Genomic DNA, 27,229 nt, shown 5'->3' on the forward strand with positions numbered 1-27,229 from the left:
ACGGAACTAAACACGACCCTAATTAGTTTATGATTTGATAATATGATGCTTGTACTAATGATAGATTAATTAGTCTTAACAAATTCGTCTTGATGGTCGTTTCATTGCTGACAGTAGCTAGCCGTGGTGAAAACTGAACGTCTGATTCTGAAGTCTGAACCCCGACCTGCAAACGCTTCTGCAGGCGACAGTTGCGGTGGCTTGGCTGTCTTGGTTTCAGCTATTCGACCGGAACAGGAGAACACCGGCATGTAGCACTGTTGCTGCAACGGTTCAAGCTTGTACTGTTTGTTCATGGCGTCGTCCGAAATGATTCGGCGAAGGATCTAAGCTGAGCTTTTGGCCCGGCGCCTTTGCTCATGCCGTTCAAATCGACAGGCAAGGAGGGATCTTTCGGTAAAGAGTGGGGAACGGGTGGTTGTATGATTATGATCCCTAGGAATCTTGTTCTGTTGGGTAAAGATGGGCAAAAGCGCCAAAGCGACAGGCTTCGTCAGGGAGTCACCGTCTCGCCAGCACACATGTCGCGGCCGGTTTGTGATGGGTCGTCTACTCGTCACCCGTCTCGGTCGCTTCTCATCCCATTCCCAGCTGATTGATGAGCTCTCCTGGGGCTAAATCAACTGGGAATTCGGATTCCGTGGCTCTCATCTCCTGCTATGCAGCAACAGCTCCATCTGTGAGTCATCGATATCCGAGTCAGGCATCACAGAGCTCAAAGCAAGTGGACGGGCGCGTATTTTACTGTAGAACAATGATATAAGCGCTTAAAACATGCATATACAAGAGCAACCTAGGAGTTACACTGATATTGTTTAAGTTAAAATATTAAAAGTAGTTTGCTAGATAAATAAATAAACTATTTGTCAAAATAATGCGCATCCGTCCTAGTATATTACACTATCTCTTAATTTTTTTTCTTAGTTTATAAAAGAAAGAGTAAAGTGCACTCGCGGTCCCTAAACTTGCGCTGGTGTGTCATCGCGGTCCCTAAAGTCGCAAAACGGTCATTTGGGTGCCTAATCACTGTTTTGGTGTCATCTGGGTCCAATCGCACGCAGACGGGCGTTATAATCTTGCAAATAACCCCCTGATAATACAAGAGGGCGATTAGAAGGCCCCTGGGTTGGATCGAATCTATCCACTCGCCCCATTTGCTGGCAGCTACCCTGCCGCCGCCTCCCTCGCTTGCAGCCGCCGTCGCCGCCGCCCCTCTTCGCTTGCAGCCGCCGCCGCCGTAGCTTTGCCTGCTCCGCAAGCGCTGTAGTCTCCGCCGCCATGGCTAACTCGTCCAATCATTCGACATCCTCTGCCTCTCGCATCCACACGCGGAAGAGGCCAGATCTTGAGCTAATCACTTGCACTAAGTGCGGTATTCACAAGATTTTGGAGTTCCAGGTCAAAAAAGATGAGCATGGGAATCAAGGCCGCATTTTTTTCAAGTGTACAGGTCGCAATGTAGGTGATTTAGACTTGATTCTTCAGTTTCTGTAAATTTTGGATCGGTTTGGTGTAAATGTGATCTTGTTCTATAGTGGGATGGAAGTGGTTGCAACTTTTAGATGTGAGAGGAGGAATATGAGGACCATTTGGCCGAAATTGCAAAGAAGAAAGAAGAAGAAATCACAGAGACAAAGAAAGAGGACATGGTGCAGGATGGAGATGGACAGAAAAAGGACATGGTGCAAGAATGCAATGGCCACGAAAATCATGAATCTGATGTACATGACTTAGGTCAACAGATTAGGGATTTAGTTGTAGGTGTCAAGGAACTCCTAGTGGTCATGAAAATCATGATCTTTGTTGCTATCTGTGCTATTGTGCTCAATGCATATGATGTACTGATGGGTTGAAAAGTTATGGAATGATAATGCTTGCAATGGAAATCATGATCTTTGTTGCTAAATACATATGTTTGCAATAGAGAAACATGTTGACAACGCTTGTACACAAAATAGTGATCTACTGGTTCACAAATCCACACAAAGTAGTGTTCTGGTGGTTCACAAATCCACACAAAAGTAGTGTTCTAGTGGTTCATATTTCCACACAAAATATGATTGGGTTCACATTTTCTCGCAAAATATGACTCAAAGTAGTGCACTAATTAGACCAGTGGTCTGCTAGTTCCTATTTATATAGTAAGGACAAGCTGAAACATATCACTAATTAGCCCATTTGTTGATCATTGGCTCCACCAGTGCCATCTTCTCCATTGTCTGTACGAGAAGCAGCCAACTTTTTCTTGTTTGTTCCAGCTCTGGTTCTCTTCAGTGTAGTAGTCGATGCTTTTCTCTTCTTTGCTGCTGCTGCCTTCCCAGCCTTGGTGCAAGTTGTCAATGCATGAGGTCTCTCCACAGGTTGGTTTGTCGTGATGAACTCATTATCTGGCAGTGGACCCTTAGAGCTTGAAACACCTGTTGCCTGAGTATCCTGCAGCACACAAATTTCATTAGATGTCCAGTAACAGTTGAGGTTTATTAGAGGTTGCAGCACACATACCTGTGAAAGCATTTGACTGAGCAAGGTTGTGCTGGCCTGTATTTGAGGTCCATCTTGCATATCTTGGAAGTGCATGGACTGGTTGATAGGCTCACTGATGTCATTTGGGTGTTCTAGCTCAACTTCTGTCGCAGCATTTGCAGCAGCATGTTGTGCTGCTTGTTCAGCCTCTGCTTGGGCCTGTGCCCTGGTATTTGCAACCAGGTCTTTGGCTGCTGCTGCAGTAAACCCTATTTTTTTTAAGCTGGCACCCAAAACTGTTATGATTTGCCTCTGTACAATGAGAGCAGTGGATTGTGACTCCATGCTTAGAAATTTTAGGCACATTCTTCCCTTGTGTCTCATGTGGTTTCTTCTTCCTAGATTTTGGAGGCCTGTCAATTTTCTTCTCATACAAAGGTGGCTGCACCTGTGGACCATCAACCTTTTCCCACTCACTCTTATCTCTGCAAGGCCATATGTTGAATCTATAGGCTGCATTGAATGTCTGGATTGAGTAGCATGCTGGCAACACAGTTTCAGGCTTGATCCTCTCATGCCTCAAACAAGCAATGGCATGGCTACAAGGAATTCCAGTTAATTGCCACCTTCTGCAGTCACATCTTTTTGAAGTAATGTCTACTATGTGGTTGTAGTCTTTAACCTGTACTTGGAACACTCCTTGTCCAGAAGGGATAGCAAAACACATATTTGCCCACTCTGCATTCTTTGCCAGCTTCTTACATATCTTTGGACAGAAAGATCCTACCATCTGATTTACGAATTCTTTCTGTTTGTTGTAATGCCTTGTCATCAACTGAGTCTTGATCTGCTCAAATATGCTTAGAATTGGAAGCTCCCTTGCATCTATGATGTAACTGTTGAAAACCTCACAGTTGTTGTTCAACAGTATATCACATTTGGGAAATTCAGAGAAAAAAGCTCTAACCCAGGTATTTGCATCACAATGTTTGTTGGATATCTATCTATCTATTATATAAATATTTAAGTGTTAGAAGAAGCCACCACGTTCATCGAGAGAGGCTAGAAATTCCCACATTAATCTAAAAAAGAGAAGAATTTGGACCTTTGGATTTTATGAAGATCTAATGGCCTAGATTAATCAAAGAATCCATGCCAAATACAAACAAAGATATTTAGTTATTGTAAAAAAGAGCATGCATACATTAAATATAGAAAAGAAAAGAATGTAAGATTAATACAAAGAGTCCATGCCAAATATGATCAAAGATATTTAGTTATTGTAAAAAAGAGTATGCATATATTAAATATAGAAAAAGAAAAAAAATTAAGATTAATTCAAAGAATCAATGCGGAAGATGATCAAAGATATTAAATTATTGTAAAAAATAGTATACACATATTAAATATAGAAAATTAAAAGAATATAAGAGTAATAAGATCAATATATCTCTTTACTAATTTCTCATCTGTTCTTTCCAAAAAAAAAGAGAAACAACAACAACAACCAGTCGTACAAATAAAAATAGAAAATTAGGGCTTCATTTTTTTCTTTTTATAAGGAAATAGTAGAGAGGCAAATATCCTACTTTTAACTAATTCCATTGGCCGAATTGACCAGATCAAAACTGCAACAAATTTATAGAGGGTGTAAATCATAAAAAGTAGAAGGGAAGGGAGAGATGTTAAGGCTATCTAATTTCTTGCACTAGGTTTAATTTGGACATTAATCGAAATCATATTTCTTGGAGTGTGCAATTGATCTCACAAATATGACATAAATGACAACAAACTTTACTCGGCAGTATATTAGTTTTGAAAGAATAAAACGAGGACAATTACATATGCATGTGTCAATCAAGCCAACCATGCAGCACTCTAAAATTTGTTTTGGATCATCATCATCTCCCTTTGCCTCGCATGTCGATCTTCAGTCTGTTTGCTTGATTCTTAATTACAAAGCGTCCTTGGTGAGAATGGCTCAAGGAACCAAAGTCGAACTAGATATGTGGATATCGATTATCACATATTTGAGGCTTTTTTAGTGAATCATCATCCCTATTCGCCTCACGGTCTTCAATATATTTGCTTGATTCTTTACTGTAAAAGCATCCTTGGTGAGATTGGCTCGAGGAGCCAAAGTTGAACTAGATAGATGGAGATCGATACATCAAAGATCCAAGGCAATGAGATGCATGCCACTAATAGCATAACCACCAAGAGGGACGAAAAGGGTGTGGCACTCATCCTGTTACCGCTGAAACAACATGCAAGGGAGCGTTAAAAGAAGCCACCACGTTCACCAAGAGCATCTAGAAATTTCCACGTTAATTTTAAAAAGAGACACCGTATGTCATGAAGATCGAACGGTCTAAACTAGCCTAAAGAGGTCATGTTTAAAACTAGCTCAAAGAGTTCATATTAAATAAGTCGAGAGGGTCTATAAATTCACACATAATCTAAAAAAGAAGAATGTACACCGTTGAATTTAATGAACATCTAATAGTCAAAATTAATCCAAAAAGTCGATATCAAGTATAATTAATAAATATCTAATTTCAAAATAAAAAATAGGATATGACCGATCGAGATCGGCTGGATGTTACTCAGATGCTCTAACAACTAGGCTAGACTTTCTTTCACTCAATATTATTCAAAATATTGCAAAAATCAAAGTTCAACATCTAAGTTACAAGTTGTTGGCTTCAACATCACTAAGACATACATATAAATATATTTTGTACCTATATATAAAAACTTTGTAAAAAGATAAACATGTATCTGAGTTGATCCCATCTTAAGAAATCATCGAACTTAAATATTATGTGCTACAATATGCATCCATATTCAAGGTTACCTAATATTATTCAATCATCATATTTAGATTTTGCAAGTTAAAATATTATAAATATAGAAATGTGATATATAATAAGGCAATTTAAAATCCGATGATTTAAAACAAACCCATAGGAAGTTGCAAGTAGTATTCAACGAGAGCGAACGAGAGGTACAGTAAATAAAATACCAAATAGACTATTCTATTAAGATAAAAAAATTAAGAAAGTAAATAAAAAACTAGCTACATGCGCTATTAGCACGGGCCACCATAAAAAAAATGTGGTTTCACTACTAAAGTCAAAACTAAAGAAGTTTTAGGAGGAGATGAGGTCCAACCAAATAAATTTTTAGTGTGCGATCTAGGAAGCATGTTAGCTACTAAAAAACCATTGGCATGGCCTTGGAGAAGTATAATTTAATAGCATTGTTTAAAAAAACTATGAGTAGAAAAAAGTAAATACGTTTGAGAGAGTGATGACGACCATAGAGGATGGTGATCATAAAGAAGAAGGTTGTACCTTGCCGGCTATAATAATAAATTTGTAGAGCCTGTAAATGGAACGTAATAGAGAAAATATACCACAACCATAAAACAAAATAAATGCATGTGTGCATAAATTTTAAGAAATTGGAGATGGAAGAATAAAAATAAAAACTAGCCACCCGCGCTATTTGCGCGGGCCACCTTGCTAGTTATCTTATTATTTGGCTAACAAACGGAGCCTCCACGTTCGCTCTCAAAGCCTAGAAATTCTCACATTAATTAGAGAAAAATAGAAAAATAAAAATTACCCACCACTGTCATTACGATAAAAAATAGCCTAAAATACCCCTATGCCTAATTAAAAATCACCCACCAATAACATTATAAAAAATTAAATATAAAATACCATTTAGCTATGTATCAATTATAAATATATACTATTAATAAAAACTAAAGCTAACAACAATCAATCAAAATAAAATGAAAATAAGAATAATTGTCTGCATAATATTATTAAAGCTCAACGAATCAAATTGTTATTATAGGTAGATCATAGTCGAATTGTTTTAATCAACAATAAGACATAATTTACTATAATGAACATGATGATGTATGGTAAAAAAATAGTATAATCTTTAAATAACGAAAGTACATACAATTTTTTAATTTTCAATACTAGCCGCGCAAATGCGCGGGCTATACGCCTAGTTCTTATTTACATCTCATATGTTCAATAATTTTGAAGATTTTATTAGCATAAAAAATATATTCATGTCATTCCTCAAATATTTTTGATGCTTTCATTAATCAACAAAACATATTCATGTTATTTATTGTTATAAACATCAATTCGGATAAATTTATGTGCATCTTCAATAATAAATAGCTTCGCAATTGTAGGTCCATCCTGTGTTCTTTGACAAAAAAAATGAGCATCACTATAGATTAATTATTTTTTATGTCAATGCATCCTGAGCATTGAACAAAAATTTAAAAAATAAAATATATGCACACATTATGTACGTCACAATAGCTTGTTTGTTTAGCTGTCTGCAATATGTTTAATTTATCCTTCAACACATAAATTATGGTGATCCATGTTGACATTTTGTTGCATACATGGGAATGCACAATACATTGAATTATTTGCATGACTCTTGCCGATTTCAGAACTCGAGCTTCTCCATGGCTGGCGGGTAGAAGCTCACTGTTTGCCAAATTGCCAATGATTTAGGGTGTGACAGGGCTTGAAATTTAGGGGAAAAGAAAGAGGACGATAAGAGGGTTCTGTTTTACCTTTTACTTGCGCTAGGGATGTATCATGGTGGCCGGAATCTCGTGGGGAAGAAGGCAATGGTGGTCTACTCCAAGGCTGGCAGATAAAAGATCACTATGAGACAAATTGCCAATGATTTAGGGCATGAGAGGGTTTGAAATTTAGGGGAAAAGAAAGAGGATGACAAGGGTTCCATTTTTCCTTTTACTTGCACTGGGGATGTATCATGGTGGCCGGATTCTCGCGGGGAAAGAAGGTGATGGTCTGCTCCATGGTTCGCGGGCAGAAGCTCACCGTTAGCCAAATTGCCGATGATTTAGGGCACGAGAGAGCTTGAAATTTGAGGGAAAAGAAAGAGTACGATGAGGGGGTTCCGTTTTACCTCTTACTTGTGCCGGGGATGTGTCATGGTGGCCGGAATCTCATGACGGAGAAGGCACTAGTAGTCTGCACAAAATAGGCGAGCAAATTGTGACGGTGCACGAGAGAACGGGTGCTTGTTGTGACACCCTAGGTGTCTGCACAATCAAATTGCATTCATTGTATGCATCATGTGCTCATTTTACTTGAAAAAGGATCTTTCTGTAAATATAAAAGGTTATATGTGTAAATATGATTTTATGCAAGGTCCTTTCTATAGTTAATTTGAATAGGGTGTGCAATTATAGCTTTTGTGGAGGGTGTTTTTGCAAAATGTAGTATAATCATTGCATGGCAGGAAACTTTTCAAATCAGCCTAAGTTTAAAGTGAAATTGCATTGAATTTGACAAAATTCCTGGAATTCAAAATCCCTCTTATGTTTTCAAAATTAGCTCTTGAATCTTTGATCAAATAATTTTTTGCACAACATCAAGGTTGTAGATCTTGAAAAGTTGAACAACTTTCATATTGGGCACTTTTTCATTTGAGCCCTATTTTAAAAGTTATCGCTGGTTTACAGACTGGTCCCTGGAATTTTTGGAAATTGCAAATAGACCCATTTTCTTCTTCCCCTGCCTGCTTGCCTGCTTGCTCACCGCCGACCGACAGCGCCGCCCGCCCGCCGCTCTGGGCTGCCTCCCCGCGCCACCTCCTGCCTGCTAGACTCCACGCGTCGCGCCCGAGCTTCCACCGCCGCTTTTGCCTCGCGCCGTGCCCTCGCCTCGCCTTGCCACGCGCTCAGAGCACCGCCGCGCGGCCGCCACCTCAACGCCGCCGTGGAGCGCTCGCCGCAGAGGCCGCCGCCCTCTCCTAGCGCGCGCACGAGCACTACAAAAGCCCCAGCAAGCTATTCCGCCTACCCTTTCGCTTGCTCCTCGCTTCCAGACACCAGAACACGCCGCCGCTCCACCGTGAACGCCGGCGAGCTCAAGCCGCTGTCGACCCGCCATTCCACAGCTGCTCCGCCCGCACTGACCCCTCCACCAGCTCCGCCTCATCCTCGTGCAGCTATCGGGCTACCTCTCGTCGACCAATTCCTAATAGAACCCCTCGCCTTCGAGCTCCGCCGCCGTTAGAGCTCCGCCGCCGCCCCTGCTCGCACGCGGAGCCACCCCTCCGCCACGGCTCGACCCAAATAGACCTCACCAACACCTTCAGCTTGCTTCACTGGTCCTCATCGGCCCGATTTCCTCCGCTGTTGTCCACCGGAGCACCCCCGCCGACGAGTTCCCTCCGCCGTGGACCCGCCTGCTCCGTCGAGCCGCCGCCTCCGAACCCCTCCCCGCACCCCAAGACCACCCAGAGGTGCGCCTTGGACCCCTTTAGCCCCCACTCCTGTTTTCCCTCGCCGCCGGTGATCCCCTCGCCGGGATTCGACCAGTCAACCACCGCGCCTCCCCTCTGACCCGGCCAAGGACCTCGGGTTTAAAATTCCAGAAACTCCAGGGCGTTCTTTGAATAGACCGTGACCCAGTTGAATAGTGCTCTAAGGACTTCTTTGTAATTTCTAGCTGAGAACTTTGAAATTCAGTAGAAATTCGTAGGAAATTCGTAAAATAGCAAATCTTGATGTTCTAGAATCCTTGTGTACAGCTATTTGCAGTAGAACCATAATATTGTAGGTGTTTGTTTCAAGCTTTTGCTGTATAAATGGTTTTGTGTCACTAGGTAAATAAATACTAGATGTTTTATCTTTTTCTTAACTGATGATTGAAGACCTGTATTGCAGTCAAATTTTTATGTTAGTTTGTTATTGTGACACTAGTGTTACTATAAAAATTTCGTGGTCAGTTCTCATGTGTAGCTATTTATTTGATTTAATACTTGTTTAGTAGAGTTTAATTATGATAAATAGTTTATGCTGATGATAAATCATGAAAATATTTATGAGTGACCCTTTTGGATAGTTTAGCTTGTACATTAAGTTTTAGCCCCAGTTCCTGAATAGAACAGGAGCTAAAAATGAATCTTGCTAATCTGATGTCTGTGTTGTTTATTTTCTCATAATTATTTCTGTGTAGTTAAAATCATGAAAAATTCACAGTTGCTAGATCATACCTGTGTAGGCCTTCTTTTAAATTTTGAGCTTCTTTTTTGCTCAATATTAATCTGTGTAATTCAATCTTATTTTAGGTGTGGTCTGAATGATTGATTTGTTGTGAATAAATGGTACATGTTTTGGCATGATTTTTACAGGGTAGCCTATTCTGTTCATGTTCTATTTAGGATAATTTTTTCTAAATTTATTACTGTTCATGATCTGATTTGTTAATTTATTAGCAAACCTAGATTTAATTGCTATAGGAATCAACCACCACTCACTCTATGAAGTTGGTATAGTTTTCTTGTGCTGTTGATCGTGGTGCCTTGTGTAGTTAGAATTGTTATTTAAATACTCTATAAACTTTTGCCCATGTGTGTTTATAATACTGTTCTTGCATTACATATAGATACGACTGCCTTATCGGACGGGACGTACGAGCTGATCCCGGAGTCTGACGGAGGTGATCTCAAGATCAAGTGAATACTGCCGTACTAACTGAAACCCCGGATCAAAGTTCGGAAGAGCCTAGGGCCGAAATAGTTAGTGACTACCAGGAAGGCAAGCCCCGGACATAACCTATATCTCAAATTATTATCATTTACTTAACCTATATTTCAAATTATTATCATTTACTGTTATTATTTACTTGTGCATTTACAGTTCTTAGGATTTGAATTGAAACCCTAGATGCATGATCCTAGGAACCTATGTACTGAACCCTAGACCTGAGTTCGACTACTTGTTAAGCTTATAGGACCGGTAAAAGTCGAGTGATTGCCTGTCACTCGTGAGTTTTATAGGAATTGTTTGTTTACTTTCTGTTATCAATATAAGGACGACGGACGGGGTCGTGTTTGATATCATGACCTTTGGTGAGACCCCGTCTGTGTTGATGAACTTGCTAAGGTCGCGGTGTGTGGTAGTGCTGGTTAAGTTTTTGAACGTACTAGCCACATGCCGTAAATATGGTACGCGGTAAGCCTAGTAGCCGATTGGACCGGGGAGTGGATATACCTATCACTCTCTCTTTAGAGATAGGTTTTTAAATGTTATTGTTGATCAACACTACGACTTCAAGAGACAAGGGTGGACCTCGTACAAGGGTGGACCTTGGAGCTCTGTAGTCGGGGAGAGTGACCCTATCCACAAGCCGGAAAGAAAGGTCAACGGTTGTTTGGGAACGACCCGACGGTGTTCCAAACATGTTTGTTAGGTCTGCCTGGCCAGGTTAACAAACTCGATTCGGATCGTCTGCTTCCCACAGTTTGGGACTGCTTGATCTCTTTGCCACACAGAGTAACAAGAGCAACATTATTATGATTAATCTTGATGTTTGCTTAAAGTTCTACCATGGTTGAATAGTAGTTGCTTACATAGAATGGTTAATCAACTAGAATATGGAAAGCTAAAATGTGAAATAAGGATCTACTCTTTATTGCTTTTCAGCAAAGGAAACCAGAACCTCACAAACCCTGCATAGTCTAGCTAAAGTGGGATAAGTATACCTGTTGACGGTTAAGTCTTGCTGAGTATTAGAATACTCAGCCTTGCTGTTGAAACTCTTTTTCAGGAATGAGTTTTGAGGACCAGGTCGCTAGTTTGCCTTGGCCCTGCTCTTTGCCTCCTGGCTGGTCCGTAGAGTGGGATACGTCTTCGGCCGGCAATGACCATGACGAGTGATACCTTGCTTGGGCTAGCTTGGTATACCTTTGCGACGTGTTGTAACCGTCGTTGTCTCTTTCCGCTGCTTTTCAAACTCTGAAGTTAAAGTTATGGTTTGTATAACTGATTACAAAGTTTGGTTTTGTAATAAGTACTTTGAAACATGTTGTAATCACTACTTTGCCTGTGTTGTAAACTTGTGGTTGTAATATCTCTAGACTCGCCTTCGTGCGGGGTATGCTTGTTCGATCCGAGAACCGGTGGTTGTATCAGGACGTTACCCGACAGACCAAGAATTGTTCCGTTTGAAGTGCGGTTGAGCTGGTGTTGCCTTTATGGTGATAGCCTGCGCACTTGAGCCGGGATAATTCAGGTGGTTCTGCCACAGCTGGTATCAGAGCTACAAGCGTACACCAGAGGTGTTGGAACCTTAAAAATCGTTTTCCGTATAAAATTGGAACAACAAGGTATTTCGGAAAACTACGTTGGAATCGTTAAGGGTTGTGCATAGAACGTAAAGTCCTAGGGAATTTACGGGAATTACTAGGCGGCTATTTATGGATGGTTTATATTATCTGACTTCCAGCACTTTACATCTTGTCAAACCATACTCACAAGCAACTCTTAATTTTTGTAACAACGCACCTACGTTGAGGTAAGAAGGTAAGGATCCTCAGTCAGCTGAGGGAGACTGACCTTCCCATCAGTGATGCGAACCGAACGCTGCCCTCAAGCAGTGGCTTACTTGAGGTACTCCCAATATACCAACTATTCGTTGACTATATTGGAAGTAAAGTGTACTCAGTCAGCGGAGGGAGTCTGACCTTCCCGTCGGCGATGCGAACCGAACGCTGCGCTCAAGCAGTGACCTACTTGAGCTACTGCCAATATACCGATCTCGGTCGACTATATTGGGAGTAAAGGAACTCGTGAATACGCCACTGAGTAGCGTATGTTAACGTTGGCCATACGGCGGAAATTGTATGGCTGTCGCTTCTATAGTGAGCGGTAATGTATGGGAACGCTTTCATGTGTGCCGGCATGAAAGGTTCAATGGATATATATATTTTTGTCACTTTTCTGCAGGTACACTAACCGCGATTTGATAAATTAAGAACGGTTAGATTATACCGACTAGCTATATAGGGAGAGCCGTACCTATGTTATGCCACCGTGCTAACCACGTAAGTCCAACGATAGTTGGCAATTGTTTATCTGGTGAGGACGGTCAGGACGTGCATGCATATTTGATTGATGTTTGAATTAGTTCCTAGTATTTGAAGTTGTTACATGAGCTTGTTCAGGAATTTCTAGTATGAATCCTTATAGATAAGTGTTAGTGTGCTTAAACCATAAGTGGGTTAAATTTTGACTTTAGAAGCATGCTTGTTAAAATGCTTAGACTTTCTTGGATTAAAAGGATGGTTTTGAGTCATGCCTTCATCCTAAGCCCCATCTTGAGGTCTAGTGATCTTTTCATTCCTTAGAATCTCCAATGATGAAACAGTGCCACTTGGACTACCAGTTTGGAAGATCATGATCCTTCCTACTTGCCAAATCTCTTCATTTGTGCATTTCTAGGCTGTTTGATGAATGCTAAAGGTGTTGCAAATTTTGTGACATTGGTGCTCATCAAATTTTAGCCTATTGAATCTGTGAGACTATATTTTTAGTCCAATCACTACTATAATCTCTGTTGATTAGCAGCGTAACACAAAAACCCTGTCTATTCGATCGCCTAAGATCTATCTAGAAATATGCCTTTCTATTGTATCTGGGAAAAACAAAATTAATTGGCCTAGTATGTGACCTGATCTATAGTTGATCATGTGGAAAGTTTTATTCGAAAATGTGTTCTCTAGCTGCTATTAAATTTTCCCTAGTTAATGAAAGAATTATGCATTGCAGATGGTGCAAGGGACACACAATGCTCCTGCAGGGTTGGGAAGTGCTTATGATAGCGGACAGCAACTACTGTCCAAACTGGCTGAACTCGTGGCTAGCTAGACCAAACTACTCCAGCAACTTGCTCAGAGACAGCAAGAGATTTATCAACTCCTACAGCAGCAACACCAGCTAGGGGATGGGTATAATGTCCCCCAACCTCTGGTTGTGGGATATCAAGAGCTCAATGAAGAAATAAAAGAGATGAGGGATGTTTACTTAGACTCCCTAACGCCACCATCGCGACCTCCGATGAAACTTAAGGCTCGCCAAGCAAAGCGTCGGACTCTCAAGCATGACCCAAGCGACATAGACTTGACTGGGTGGGAAATTAGCTGCACGGATTTCATCAGTGGTTCAGGCAAAATAAAACGTTGCTTCAATTGTGGGAATCCTAACCACTTCGCTCGAGACTGCTCCCAACCTAGACAACCAAAATAGGGTCAAGATTCTATACAGAACAACAAAAATAAGGGCAAGAGACAGGATAGTTTACAAGAAAGGGTTGAAGGCACCCCACTTGCCGATCTTCTTGAAGGTGCACCGGATATGACGGGTATATTCTCTATTCTCAAGCCGTCTAACCCATACTTTGTATATCAAAGGGAAATCTCATTACCCTCCTTGCTCGGATAACTCTCCTTGAAAACTAAAAAGAGTGGCAATCAAGAATACTAGAATAACACGCAGGATCATTACTAGCATGGTTGTTGCATGGCCATTATTTAAACATTTGCATCATGGGGCTCAATTACAATTAACATCATATGCATCTGGGAAGGGTTTTGCGTTTATCACCTAACCCTCTGTCTTTCTTTCTAGCCATGCACATTATTTAGGTTGCTATATTTTTACCTTGTCGTGGTGTCTGTCACTGACCAATGGTGCCGCGACGGGACCTAGGGCCTCGTGTGTGCAGCAGCCATACGTCCCTAGGACCCCGCCCCTAGCCTCTCCTCTTTCTCTCCCACCTCCCTCCTCCCGCTCTGCAATCTCGCCGCGCCGCATCGCCGCCGCCGGTCGCCGGGGCCGGATCCGGCCTCCTCCTCGCCGGATCCGGGACCCCCTTGGCCGGATCTCCGTTGTCGCCGCTGGTTCGGGTGGAGAGGGCGCGCGGCGCGCCGTCGCCCTCTCACGCTGCAACCACGCCTCGCCGCCTCGCCACCGCCGGTCACCGGGGTCGGACCCGGCCTCCTCCTCGCCGGATCCGGCCCCTCCTTGGTCGGATCTCCGTCGCCGCCTCCGGATCGGGTTGGGGGGGGGGGGGGGCGCTGCCGCCCTTGGGCCCTCGCCACGCCACCACCGCTGTGGGCTATTGGTTGCGCCGCCCCTGGGCCGCGCTGCCGCCGGCGCTGTCGCTTCAGGTGGCTCGGGGCGCCTGGCCTTGGGCCCTTGGCCGCGCCGCCGCAGCTGCTTGGCCCTTGGCTCACGGGCAGTGACGGCGACGCCCGTGGGCGTCGCTTGCCTTGTTGAAGGTGTCACCTTTTCCCCTATGCGCCGTCGCCGCCGCTTTGGCCCCCGTTGGCTGTCCTGATTGCGTTGGGCTCCCCTGCGCGACGGCGTCTACTGCCATCGGCACTTGGTTGGGATTGGGGGGAAGGCGAAATCCTTGGCTCGTTTGCGAGCTGGTGACGACGACGCCCGAGGGTGTTGCTTAACTTGTTGAAGCCGTCACTCTTTCCTCCTATGCCCTCCTGAGCTTTCCAGGTGAAAACCTAGACCATGTTGGTCGGATGACGACGACGCCTTTTGCGTCGCTCCCTCCCTGGAGACGTTGTCTTGGAGGCTCTTCCCGGTGGTGGTCGTTGGCTCTTCTCTGGGAGGATCCACTTCTGCGCCTGCCTTTGCTTAGTTTACTTTGCATCGTCCAGGTCGCGTTGGTCGTCTGTTGGCAGATGCTTTGCCGCTGTGCTGCTCTGGCAGATGCTTTGCCGCCTTGTCGTTGGCTTGAGTTCTCTCTTCGGACGGATGCTTTGCCGTCGTTGTTGGTCGGTCGGGTGGATGCTTTGCCTCCTTGTTTGTGTTGCTGATCTTCGCACCTTTTGCGGTATAGTTTCTTTTAGCAGGTCCAGTTGTTGGTTGCGTTGGGTTGTAGGGTTGGAGGTGTTCTCCCCCATCTTGCTTCTGCTGCTGGTTGTTTGGTGTGGTCTTTGGGTGTTTGTTTGTATTTTTTTTCAGTTTTTTCTCTATTTTTAGTCTTTTATGATCTTGTGTTGATTAAGCTCTGGTTGGCCGCATCAGAAATTGTCTATAAACTGCTTTATTCTTAATGAAATACGTGTTCAGTCACGGTCGCGAAAAAAAGTTAGCATGCCGCAAAGAAGCTCGGTGATAACACTCCCTACTGAACAGTTGCAATGGGGTCCGCCCAGATTCAAGATTCATAGCTGCGCGACCTCACTCAAAGAAGAGAATTCAGCATCGACCCTTGGAGGCAAAGTTCTCGCCAAGTTCTATTCTAGTGCACAGATTTGGGAAGGAGTACGGCTGTGCTGCCGCTGCGGCAGTTGACTCCATCTCCATTCTGTTTGGCTCGTCTATGGAGGAGCCATTCTTCTTTCCATCCAGCGTCTCCTTTCCAAACAGGTGCTCAATAAGATGACGGCAAGGCTTCAAATCGTCCTCGCTCCGTGCTCTTGTCATCTTACCAAGCAGCTGCTCTCCCCATCTTCTGCCTTGCACTAAACTTCACTGGGGTTGTATGATCATCTTGATCCTGATCAGATGGTTTGTCATGCTCATAGGACTCTCTTGCAGTTCTTCAGCTTCTCGTCCAAGATAGTGGCAACCCTCTCCATGAAGCTATCTGTATTTTCGTTATCCGACTTCACGCGCATGATGGGGTGGCGCTCTTGAGTTTCTCATATTGTGTGCAAACAAAATTTCGAATTGGACGGTTAGCTATTGCCTAAGCCTAGCTACTGCTCAAAGTCAACTGTTGTGGGAGCAGAAACTACAGCGAAGGCGACCCACAGCATTTGCGTGAAGCTCTGCCACTGTGGTTCAGCGTTGGCACCCCTGACGATGATTGGCGGTCCTCCTCGGCACCCCAACAGTCTCACTGGAGAAACCATTACGACTCTGTTGCTTCCTTTTACAGCACAAGCGTCCCCTCTTTGGTTTCCTTTCCGGTGCACTTCTTTATGGTTCGCCTCGCAACATTCTTCGCCAGGGCCACGGAGCCACCAGCTCGAGCTCGCAGCATCCACGCATGCGCGCCGCATTGAAGCCAAAGGCACAGGCGGTGGCCTGTCGCACGCACGAAATGGTACGTGGACCGGCACCGGCCGGGGTCGCTGGCCATCGGCATCGTCGTTTCCCTGCCGGCCCCAGCTAGCCGTGGTGAAAACTTAACGTCTGAAAGTCTGAATCCCGGCCTCTGCGAACGTTTCTGCAGATGAAAAGTTGCGGTGGCTGTCGTCGATCTTGCTTTCAGGTTCAGGTATTCGATCGAGGGAGAACGCCGGCAGTGTAGCACTGTCGATGCAACGGTTCAAACTTGTACTAGTTGTTTTGCGTGGCGTCGTTCGAAATGATTCCGCGAAGGATCTAATTAAGCGAGGGTGTCGTCCGAAATGATTCCTGCCGCCAGGCAGGAACTCATCGAGTCGCCTACTCACCGTGCGGCGCCGGCGCTGGCAGTCGTGGGCAGCGCTGCAGCCGGGGTCCATGCCTGCCGGAAGGCAGATAAGGCAATGGTCTATAAAACCCACTAAAGCTCATTACCATTAGTCTCCAGCCCGTTTAATATTTTTTCCATCTTCTCCAGCAGGCGGCAGCACTGCAGCGGGGCGAGTGCCGGCGGTGGAGCAGGCGACACAGGTGGAGTAAGAGGGTGGCGGCGCAGCAGGAGGCGCTCCCGTTGGGGCGGGAGCAGGCGGCGGCTGTAGTGAAGAGAGGTGAGGGAGTAAGTTAAGGTTTGAGTGGATCCAAAAAATGTAGTTGTTTGTACGAATATCAAACAGTAAAAAATGAGAAAAAACGAAAATTATTTGAGACCCACCGACGGCCAGGAAGCCCGCGAAACTGTATCTACGGCCCAGCGCCCCAGAGCCATGATGGGCTGCGGCGCGGCTGGCGCCAAGCGGCCCGCTCGTTTCGTATGACCCCCACGGGCCACGCCAGGAGCTGGAGCGATGGTGTAGGCGTGTAGCCCATTTCTGATAAAGACAGGCACGGACGTCGAGTGTGCCGAGTGAGTTTTTTTTTTCTTTCTGATTGGGAACTTGGGAGTGTGCCGTGTGAACTCGGACCAATTTTTTTTTCTTCTATCAAACGATGGACCAATATTACCAAATCATAACATGAACACCCAATTTTACAATTACCCGTGAAAAGGTATTATTATATTAATCCACAAACACGTTTACATAGAGAAAAGGTAGTACAGACACACCCACACTGCCACACATGCATATACACAACATACTCCTGTACAAGAAAACACTCTACTACTTGCTGAAAATGCAGTCGAAGGACGATCAATTTTTTTTTTGCGAGGGAAAGGACGATCAATTTTTACCAGGCAATATAATGCATCAACCACGAGACAACGGTCATGCAGAAGCACAGCAGAAGCAGCAGAACTTGAAGATCCCCTTCATAACCCCGCCGCGTTTCGGCGCCGGGTTGCTCGGACTGTCCCTCGTGGACTCGTCTCCCACGCGACCCGATCCCTGAGCTCCCTCCATCGCCAACGAACTGCTTATTGGGCAGCCAACGCAAGCAGCTTGATGTGAATCGAGCTGTTTGCTCTCTCTACAACAGCTTAGCTTACCTCGCACGGATGCCATATTTATACAGGGTTTCCGTACGCTTTTTTACCACAAATGTGGAGGCATTTCTCGCCTGTTTCGGGGTACGAGCAGGAGAAATGCGTAGCACTGGGGGTCTGGAGCGTGCCGACGGCGCGGGAGATCATAGAGCCGTACGGTGCCTTTTTGGAAAGGAATGGCCGGCCCGATCGAACCAATCAAGGAGCTTTTCACAAGTGCACGGTAAATTCTCGTGTTTTTGCGTGAGCCTTCGCCACTTGTCGGCATGTCGCAGCCAGGGAATATCCAAATGAAACGGGCTCTCTGAACATGCATGAAGCAATTGGACTGTTCATCATGAGGACATCATATCTGAATTTCTGAATCTGCGCCCGATCTTATAAGAGTACTACATTACGATCGTTGTGCACGGCGCACTGCACTTTCCTCTTCCCAGAAAGTGCCTAGGTGTCAGTTAACTTTCGTACGGCTGCTAAGCTTGCATTAGAATCCTGCAACTGCTTCGACGAGTCTACTACGACGCAATTGTGTGGACGGTGACCTCCGCCTTCCCGGTGGGGCCCGCAAAATCTTGACGCTTGGCCAGACCAAACCAGTTAGTTTACAGATTCGCTCAACCTCTCTATATATAGCTGAAAATGTTAACTTACATTCAGTGATTATGATACAGGATAAGGCTAAAAGAGTCTATGCTATACAGAAAGTGAGTCAACCAATGCACTACCAACTGATCTGTTCAGCAAGGCTCTTAACGTCTTACTGTTTCCCTCAACATAACATTTTCAATATGAACAAATAGAAACAACAATCACCATCGACTCATGGGAAATGAAACCTCTACAAGGGCTTGACATACAGATCAAACAAGAGGTTAGCAATTGGTAAATAATATCTTCTGCACAGGGATTTGATCTTCGGGTGCTGCATCTTGTGTGGTGGACCGAACATTTTCCCATGTTTGGTTCGGCAGAAACTGGCTTCTCGAGTCAAAATGCAGCTACAAAACTGTGATGCTGTCGCCTGTCGCGAGGAGAGATGTGCTTCAGCCCCTTGAGAGCATGCTCATATCCTGCCCAGCGGTGACTCGTGGCTGTGATCATCTACCAACCACAGCCCATGATCACGGAACCGTTTTATCTTCTTCTCAAACCCTGTGATGTAGTTATTAATTATTATGTACGATGACATGCTTGCCCTTCGTGTCCTTGACCCATGTTTTATTCTTGAAATATAGGCCTCCGGTTGGAAATGCAGACTGAGGCAGCCAGGCAGGAGGTACACGTCAACCTGCAAGTGTATCTCCTGTTAATAGTTGTCAACCTGCAAGTGTATCTCCTGTTAATAGTTGAAGGCAATGATTCATAGAAGTATGACAAACAAAACAGAACAAATTCCTTAGCTGTGTGCCATATTCTTATGTATACATTTCAGTATCTGTACGGCATCCATAACAATACTTTCAGAAACAGAAAGAAAACTAGAAATGAGAAATGTAGAATGCAGCATTTTTTCCTTTTGTTTTCTTTTTGATGCAAATGCAGCAAGGTTGTTGCCAGAAGACATACAAATTCTTTTTGTTGAGACCTTTCAACTGAAAGGAACTGCACTCCACTAGTACCTTAGAAGTTACTAGTCCCTATGGTCTCTGACTTACACTGGCAGTCTTCAAGCTTTTGTTGACCTTTATCTTTTTTCTAATTATATTCTTCTAAATAATATAAAATATTATATTAAAGCATTTTATCAAGATTTTTAGAAGCTTGACTACAAACATCTGAATGACATCCATATGGAAACAGAGGAAGTAGAAGTCTAACAAGTATCATGATCATTCTTAAGATTCTGCCATATCAAATTGTCATATAGTGTTTCTTTTTAAAAGAAATGAAGGTCAGTGCACTTCCTAACAACGTTCTGGACCAATTTGGCATGTAGTTTGTTTCTAAAAAAAATAGGTTCAACAAGTCTTTCATGTTAGTTCAAAATGACACTGATGATTTCAATTTCTTTCTGTTCAAATAAATAAACAATAAACAAGAGAGCAAGGTCATATGCATTTAAAGACTTATCAGTTAAGCCCACACATCATACACCCTCCAAATGCACATCCTAATACCAAAGTAGGCTGGTTATGCTAGATCCTGAAACCAGCTCCAAACTTAGACAAATCGAGGTGCCGAGAAACAAAAATGAATGCCCAAGTCAGAGAGGTCTAGAGACATATCCATAAATGTACTCTCAATTACTGAAACTTTGACAATAATAAACTGCCATATCAAATCGTCACATAGTATTCCTTCTTAAAAGGGAAAAAAAAAGCTGCACACTTCTTAACAATGTTCTGGGCCAATTAGGCAAGTAGTCAGTATTGTTTAAAAATTAGGTTCAACAAGTTTTTCACCTAGTTCAAAATGGCACCAATGATTTGTTTCTTTCTGTTCAAATAATCAAACAAGAAACAACAGTGCAAGGTCATATGCATTTAAGTCCATATGTCCACTCATCCTCTACCAACGGCACACCCTAATACCAAAGTAGGCTGGTTATGCTAGATCCTAAAACAGTTCACAGGTAAGCACTGAGCCCCTGACCTGACCTAGTGATGGAACAGTACCCATGGTACTAATACTCACCTCATCAAATGCACAGCTTTCCATATTCAATACACGCTCTTTAATCGAGCGCATTATGAGTACTAGTCTATCAACCCGTGCTCCCGCATGGGCTAGTTAGAGATATCTAATAATTATCTATCTCACGCTCTCTTTAACTAATTAAATATTCTAATCCAGTACTGCAAATATACATATTTATCATTATATAATTGTAATAAATGTGATGGGTTTAGTTACTAACAATTTTTTTCACTCTGCATCACACCTCCATATATGTTTGATATGTGTTTAATTGAACACTTTGTTTGAGCTATGTGAACAACATGAAAATTGGTATTCTTATCTCTTCTCTAGTACATGAATATATGGTGACAAACATCTTATGGTTATTATATATGTTTATATAAATAATAACATAAATAATGTACTAATAATGATAGGAATAGTAATTTAGAATTTTATATTGATACGCTTTAAGATTTATTATAATAACATAACTTTGTTTCAGATTTGGGGTTGATTTAAACTTTTATTATCTTATCATTGGATAATATATATGAAAATTTAGTGGTTATTTGATATTATTTTATAATGGCATAAGTGGGTAATTTACATGAAGATTAGGGGGTTACTTTAGATTATTTTTTATAATGGCAGAGGTGGGTAATTTAGATACATATTTAGGGGGTTACTTTAGTCTATTTTTATAATGACAAAGGTGGGTAATTTATTAAAAAGGATAACAGATCCAATGGCTATTATGATTAGAGTTGCCGAATTGATGGCTAGATGTTTCTGATTTTTGTGACAATTTGTAGGATTTCTCTATTTTTTTTAGACTGTCCACCTAGAATCTTAGGTGGCTTCACCTGGAGGCTTCAAAAGGAGCCTCCAATTAGTAATGGTAAGATACAAATTAACCACACACCAGTAATTTGTTCAAGAAGATACATGGTATTTCCCTAGTACATATGATCAGATCAACCAAGTGCTCCAAAACCAGCGCGGGGGGGGGGGGGGGGGGGGGGGGACAGTTCCAAATATCTGTTTAGGTTTAAGAATACAATGCACAACATATGGACAGCCTTTCCTCTGTCCCCTTGCATTGCAAGAGAAGAAATTGGCAGAAACAAACCTGCTCAGCAGTCTTGTTCAAAGCCCAGTTGAAAGCTGGCTGGTCATTTGACTTCCTCTGCTTCGACCATGGCAGCTCATGTGAAATTGTGAATGGTCGAGTGGTTTCACCTGCAACCCGCAATTCCAACCCAATCAGTTATCTTCCAACAAAAACCCCCCAATTGCTAACGCAGCAACTATTCACGTGCAGGAGTCATATCGTCCATGAAGTACGCGTCGTGAACCCCTCAAAAAAAAAAAGTACACGTCGTGATCCCCGACGAGGTAGGGGAACGGGTCGTCGAGCCACACCATGTCGACATCATTGTACATGACACTGTACCCAAGCTCAAGAATCTGTAGCAGATGCCGCGGACGGCGCGGGGTGAAGTTGAAGAACCCCTGCAGCCACAGATGGACAAGATAGCCGCAGTTACGCATGAGGAAATTTCCTCGAACAGCTGAGAGGGAGGGATGTGGCCTCACCTGGGACCCAAACTTGTGGGCGGCCTGAGCGTCGGGCGCGGGGGGCACGAGGACGGCGTGGCCTGGCCACTCGGCGTTGATGCGGTCGGGTGTCTCGTAATCCTTGGCGATGACGAGCACCTGGTCCCCGCGGCCGGCGCAGCGGACGCTGACGAGCCAGTTGGAGAGGAACTGAGGAAGGGGAGATAGGGTCCAGAGACCGCGGCGAGGAGCACGGTGCCCTTGCCCGCGGCGGCGGCGAAGGCCGCGGCCTCCTGGAGCGTGTAGGTGCGCCACGGGGAGGCGGGGACTAATGCGGTGCGGATGGGGCCCTAGGGTAGGAGGAGGGCTGCGAAGAGGAGGAGCGTGAGGAGGGAGAAGAGGTAGGGGAGCGTGAGGAGGGAGAAGAGGTAGGGGAGCGTGAGGAGGGGGAGCGGGCGGTGGCGGGTGAGGAGACCAGGAGGAAGTCGGCCGCTGGTGGAGCGACATTGCCGGTTGCCGGAGAGGGGGGGGGGGGGGTTCGCAGTGTCGGTGCAGTGGTACTGTAGAGTCACGCGGCGTCGGGCGTGGTGGTGCGCCGGTGGTCCGGATCGCGGCCGGGGACGGCGATGGCGTGGCTGGTTCCAGTGAGGGACCCACCAATAGGGAGAAGTAGGGCATCCGACGGCGAGACCCTCCCCCGCCGGCTTTCCCCGGCGGCGAGCATCACCCGCCTTTATGCGCAGCCGGCCGAGCAGCGATCGATGCTGCTGCAGGAAGATGATGACCCCACCGAAGTGGTATATGGGCCATTGGGCCTTAAGCGCTACAGATTAGCCCACTACATCTTTCAATGCTCTCTTAAACGAAATGAAGCAAATATTGGATTTCCTTTCAATTTAAGGGGCGATACGATTACATGACACACACACCAGCAATATTTGCTCAAAAAAAACACCAGCAATATCTTACTATTACTAATTAGAGGCTCCTTTTGAAATCTCTAAATTAAGCCACCTAGAATCCTAGGTGGACAGTCTAAAAAAATAGAGAAATCCTACAAATTCTCACAAAAATCAGAAACATCCGGCTATCAATTCGGCAACTCTAATCATAATAGCCATTGGATCTGTCATTTTTTTAACAAATTACCCACCTTTGCCATTATAAAAATAGACTAAAATAACCCCCTAAACATGTATCTAAATTACCCACCTCTGTCATTATAAAAAATAATCTAAAGTAACCCCCTAATCTTCATGTAAATTACCCACTTATGACATTATAAAATAATATCAAATAACCCCCTAAATTTCTATATATATTATCCAATGATAACATGATAAAAAGTTAAAATAAACCAAAAATCAAAATCAAAATCATATTATTATAATAAAATCTTAAAGCACATCAAAATAAAATTTTAAATTACTATTTTTATCATTACTAATATATTATTTATGTTATTTTTATATAAAAATATTAACCATAATGTGTGTGTCACCGTATATTCATGTATAAGAGAAGAGATAAGAATACCAATTTTTATGTTGTTCAAATAACTCAAACAAAGTGTCTAATTAAATACATATCAAATATATATATATGTGTGTGTGTGTGTGATGCAAGGTGAGAAAAAATTGTTAGTAACTAAATCTATCACATTTATTACAATTATATAATGATAAATATAATTTTTTACAGTTTTGAATTAAAATATGTAATTGGTTAAAGAGATCGTGGGATAAATAATTATTAGATATATCGATAGACTAGTTACAAATCAAATGAGGAGGGCACATGAACAAACTGATTGGCGACTGACCAAGGCCAACTACATCCGGTTTACTACTACACACATTGTACACTGAACAACACATGCATCACACTATCACATGAACATATATGTATGAACCTAAGAACTACTAATTTTCATGAGGTAGAGCTGGAGACACACCCTTGGGTTCAGTGGAGTTTTGATCCATCTCAATCTTTGGTCTTGGATGACGAAAAGCAACGGAGTATCAGATCCCACATGCCCTTCTTCACCTTGTTGTGGTCCGGCATCTTTCACTTCGAAGAAGAACTTGACACAATGGGAGATGCTGAAAACACTGCTTAAACTGATGCAGGATGCTGGGTGCCTTCGGTGCAGACAAGCAGCACTCATGGGATCCTTTTATAAAGGATCCTACAGGTTAGTCTTGAAGAGTATGAGAGTTTTACAGTAGGGACTCGGAAAAGAGATGGAAAACCGCAAGACTCTTCAGCGAAGAATGAAGATGCAGTCCGGTCCAGTGAAGATGTGAATTGACAGCCAAGAGCAGCCAAGAGTTTTATATGAATATTGATTTTTCCTAAACTGTACTTTCGTGGGCCGTTGTTGTTCGTCGGAACCATGGATTCCAGTGTTAGACTTCTGCCGAGGTGACCGTTTTTGTAAGATTTTTTTACACTTGTCGGTACCTGCAGCAGGGATACCCACTACTACTACAGCAAGGCAGGACTCGCGTAGTCGTCCATAACTATGCCCTAAAGGGCGGAGCAGCCAGACCCCTGGGGTCCGGGACTTGCCTCACCAGGCCAACGGCCAGTGACGCCACGTGTCTCTGAGGAAGGAAAACTCCGCGCCAACAGTCGAGGGCTCGGACCCCCCGAGACCTCCTCGCGTCTGTCCGGACCCCTCACGCGCATAGAACGAATATACAGCCGGGGCGGGGTCCGGGGGCGCCACGTGTTTCGCAGGCGCGGACGCGGGCGCGAGTCTTCCGCTGGAAGACTCGCCCACCCACCGCATTCAATGCGGGTGTTTGAGGCGTGCTCTGCCGCCGCGGCACGCGGGGCAGCTCTTATCAGGTCTCACTGTAGACCGCATTTTACCGAGGTACACAGTGCAGCCGCATGCGCCGCATCGGCGCAGAGCCCGTCTGCCGCATTAAATGGATACGACGGCACTGCACCCTTTCATCATACCGCCTACGTCGCAAGCTACACGGCCCGTTCAGCTATGCGGCAGGCTACGGTAAGCTGCGCCGCAAGCTACGCCCTAGCGCCGTTTCGACAAGACAGGGCATGGCTATGCCGGACAGAAGATTCCCATGGGCAAGGCAAGGAAATCTTGGAATAAGATCTCCGTCGCCTGCAACGCCATAATGCTCTGTACAGTATGTTATTTTATAATACATCGTTGGGCCCACCTGTCGGGGACTCAACGGCCATGTATGCACCTCCCTTGAGATATAAAAGGGAGGCACTCGCTACACAAAAAACAGGCTGACTCTCTCTCTATCCACACTCTAGGCCAGGCCAAGCCAAGGCAGACACGACACAAGCTCGGATTCACTCCGAACAATCCCGTTCTCAACCTCTTGAGAGCGCAAGCAATACAACACACAGTGGACGTAGGGTATTACGCTCCGGCGGCCCGAACCACTCTAAACCCTCTGTGTTCATCGTGTTCTTGCATCTAGATCGGACTAATCCTAGCTAACCCCCGAGTACTCACCATCTGGGTTTAGGCGGGTGCACTACGCCACCCGGCTGTGGGTTTGCACACCACGACATTTGGCGCGCCAGGTAGGGGAACTTTAGCTAGTTTAGTTCATCTCTTGCTCATAGTCCATGACGGAGGGTGTGGCGTCATCCGCGCCACGCACCTCTCGCCTTCTTGCGCCAGGGGCAACCGTGCCTGTGGAGCAGCTACCGTCGGCAGCGGCGCGCGCTGCACGTCAGCGGGAGTCAGGGTGCCCGTCAAGGGCCCCCTCACAAGCTGCGAGCGGCGGAGCGCTGGCGGCAGCTAGGGAGTTGCTTCGCAACCCTCCGGCTGCTGCAGCCTCGCCAGACGCCCTGAGGCAGTGGCGGGACGACGTTGACCGTCTCCTCCACCTAGCTCAGGCCTCTCCCAGTTCTGCAAGGACTGGGCAACGACCTCCGCCTGGCAATGCGGTGGTACCCTACCACCGGCGCCAGGGCGGTGCGTCGGCATCCGTGCGCTCCCCCACTGTGAGGAGTGCGCGAACAGAAGACCTGCGGGCGGAGCTCAACCGCAGGCGTGCGGGTGAAGACGCCCGCGTCTCCCTGGAAAGGGTGCGAGAACGCCGCCTCAACATCGAGGGCCGCAATCTCAACGCCGACTTGGATGCAGCGGCACCCAAGCTTCTGGGAAATGCCCGGGCACCAGCGGCTGCCCCAGTTGCCGGGTGGGCTGTGCCGCGCTCGCGGATCATCTCCGCGCGGTGGCCTGGCCATCCAAGTTCCGCCCGCACCTGCCGGAGAAGTACGACGGTACCACAAATCTATCAGAATTCCTGCAGGTGTACGTCACCGCCATCATAGCAGCTGGTGGCAATGACGTTGTCATGGCGAGCTATTTTCATGTAGCCTTGACCGGGCCAGCCCGGACTTGGCTCATGAACCTCACTCCTGGGACGATTCAGCCCTGGGAGGAGCTCTATGTGAGGTTCACAGCGAACTTTGCCAGTGCATACCAGCAGCATGGTGTGGAGGCTCACCTCCACGCCGTGAGGCAGAAACCCGGAGAGACGCTCCGGGCATTCATCTCGCGCTTCACCAACGTACGAGGTACCATTCCTTGTATCTCTGACGCATCTATTATTACTGCTTTTCGTCAGGGAGTACGTGATGAGAAGATGCTCGAGAAGCTGGCGACGCACGAGATGGAAAGCGTCACCACGATTTTCTCCCTAGCCGACAAGTGTGCCAGGGCCGCTGAGGGCCGTGCATGGCACTCAGCCCCCCAAGACGGAGTCGCCGAGGCTGGTGTCTCCGGAGCCACCGTTCAGGGCGGTGGCAAGAAGAAGAAGAACAAGAACCGCGGTCGCGGGGAGCGACAAGCCGGGGGTCCAGTCGCTGCAGCAGCGGCACCAGCTGCTGCGGCAGCGGCCGGGGGCCAGAATGCGAACGGCAAGTGCCCGCGCCCGCAGGGTGGCAATGGTGGCTCATGCCCAGTGCATCCCACTGCTCGCCACAGCGCCGCTGACTGCCGCGAGATCCAGAAACTCGCGAAACGGGTCATTGGGCGGCGTGAGCAGTCCTCCAAGGATGGCTCACCCCCTCCTCCCCAGCGGTCTGGCAAGGAGAAAGCCTCCGACAGTGAGGCCGCTGCCGGGGGGGAGGAGCTGGGGTAC

General features: G+C 45.3%; 1 protein-coding gene across 1 annotated transcript; it reads right to left on the minus strand.

The window, feature by feature from the left end:
• Nucleotides 1-18,503: 18,503 nt before the first annotated feature.
• LOC120656364 lies at nt 18,504-26,330 on the minus strand. The gene is made up of 5 exons (XM_039934436.1): nt 26,109-26,330; nt 22,125-22,435; nt 21,982-22,040; nt 21,658-21,767; nt 18,504-19,194 (listed from the first exon to the last, which is right to left on the minus strand). The coding sequence occupies exons 1-5, from the start codon at nt 26,328-26,330 to the stop codon at nt 18,970-18,972; spliced, it is 927 nt and encodes a 308-aa protein (XP_039790370.1). The 3' UTR covers nt 18,504-18,969.
• Between the last annotated feature and the right edge of the window lie 899 nt (nt 26,331-27,229).

The sequence above is a fragment of the Panicum virgatum genome, chromosome 1K (assembly GCF_016808335.1).
Source record: "Panicum virgatum strain AP13 chromosome 1K, P.virgatum_v5, whole genome shotgun sequence".
Lineage (NCBI taxonomy): Eukaryota > Viridiplantae > Streptophyta > Magnoliopsida > Poales > Poaceae > Panicum > Panicum virgatum.

Excerpts from the sequence above, each read along its gene's own strand:
- LOC120656364 (XM_039934436.1), bottom strand. The coding sequence starts at position 26,330 with ATGGCCAGGCCACCGCGCGGAGATGATCCGCGAGCGCGGCACAGCCCA. Across the intron at positions 22,041-22,124 it reads CCCACAAGTTTGGGTCCCAG|GGGTTCTTCAACTTCACCCC; the intron begins GTGAGGCCACAT and ends CTGTGGCTGCAG. Across the intron at positions 19,195-21,657 it reads TGAACAAGACTGCTGAGCAG|GTTGACGTGTACCTCCTGCC; the intron begins GTTTGTTTCTGC and ends ATACACTTGCAG.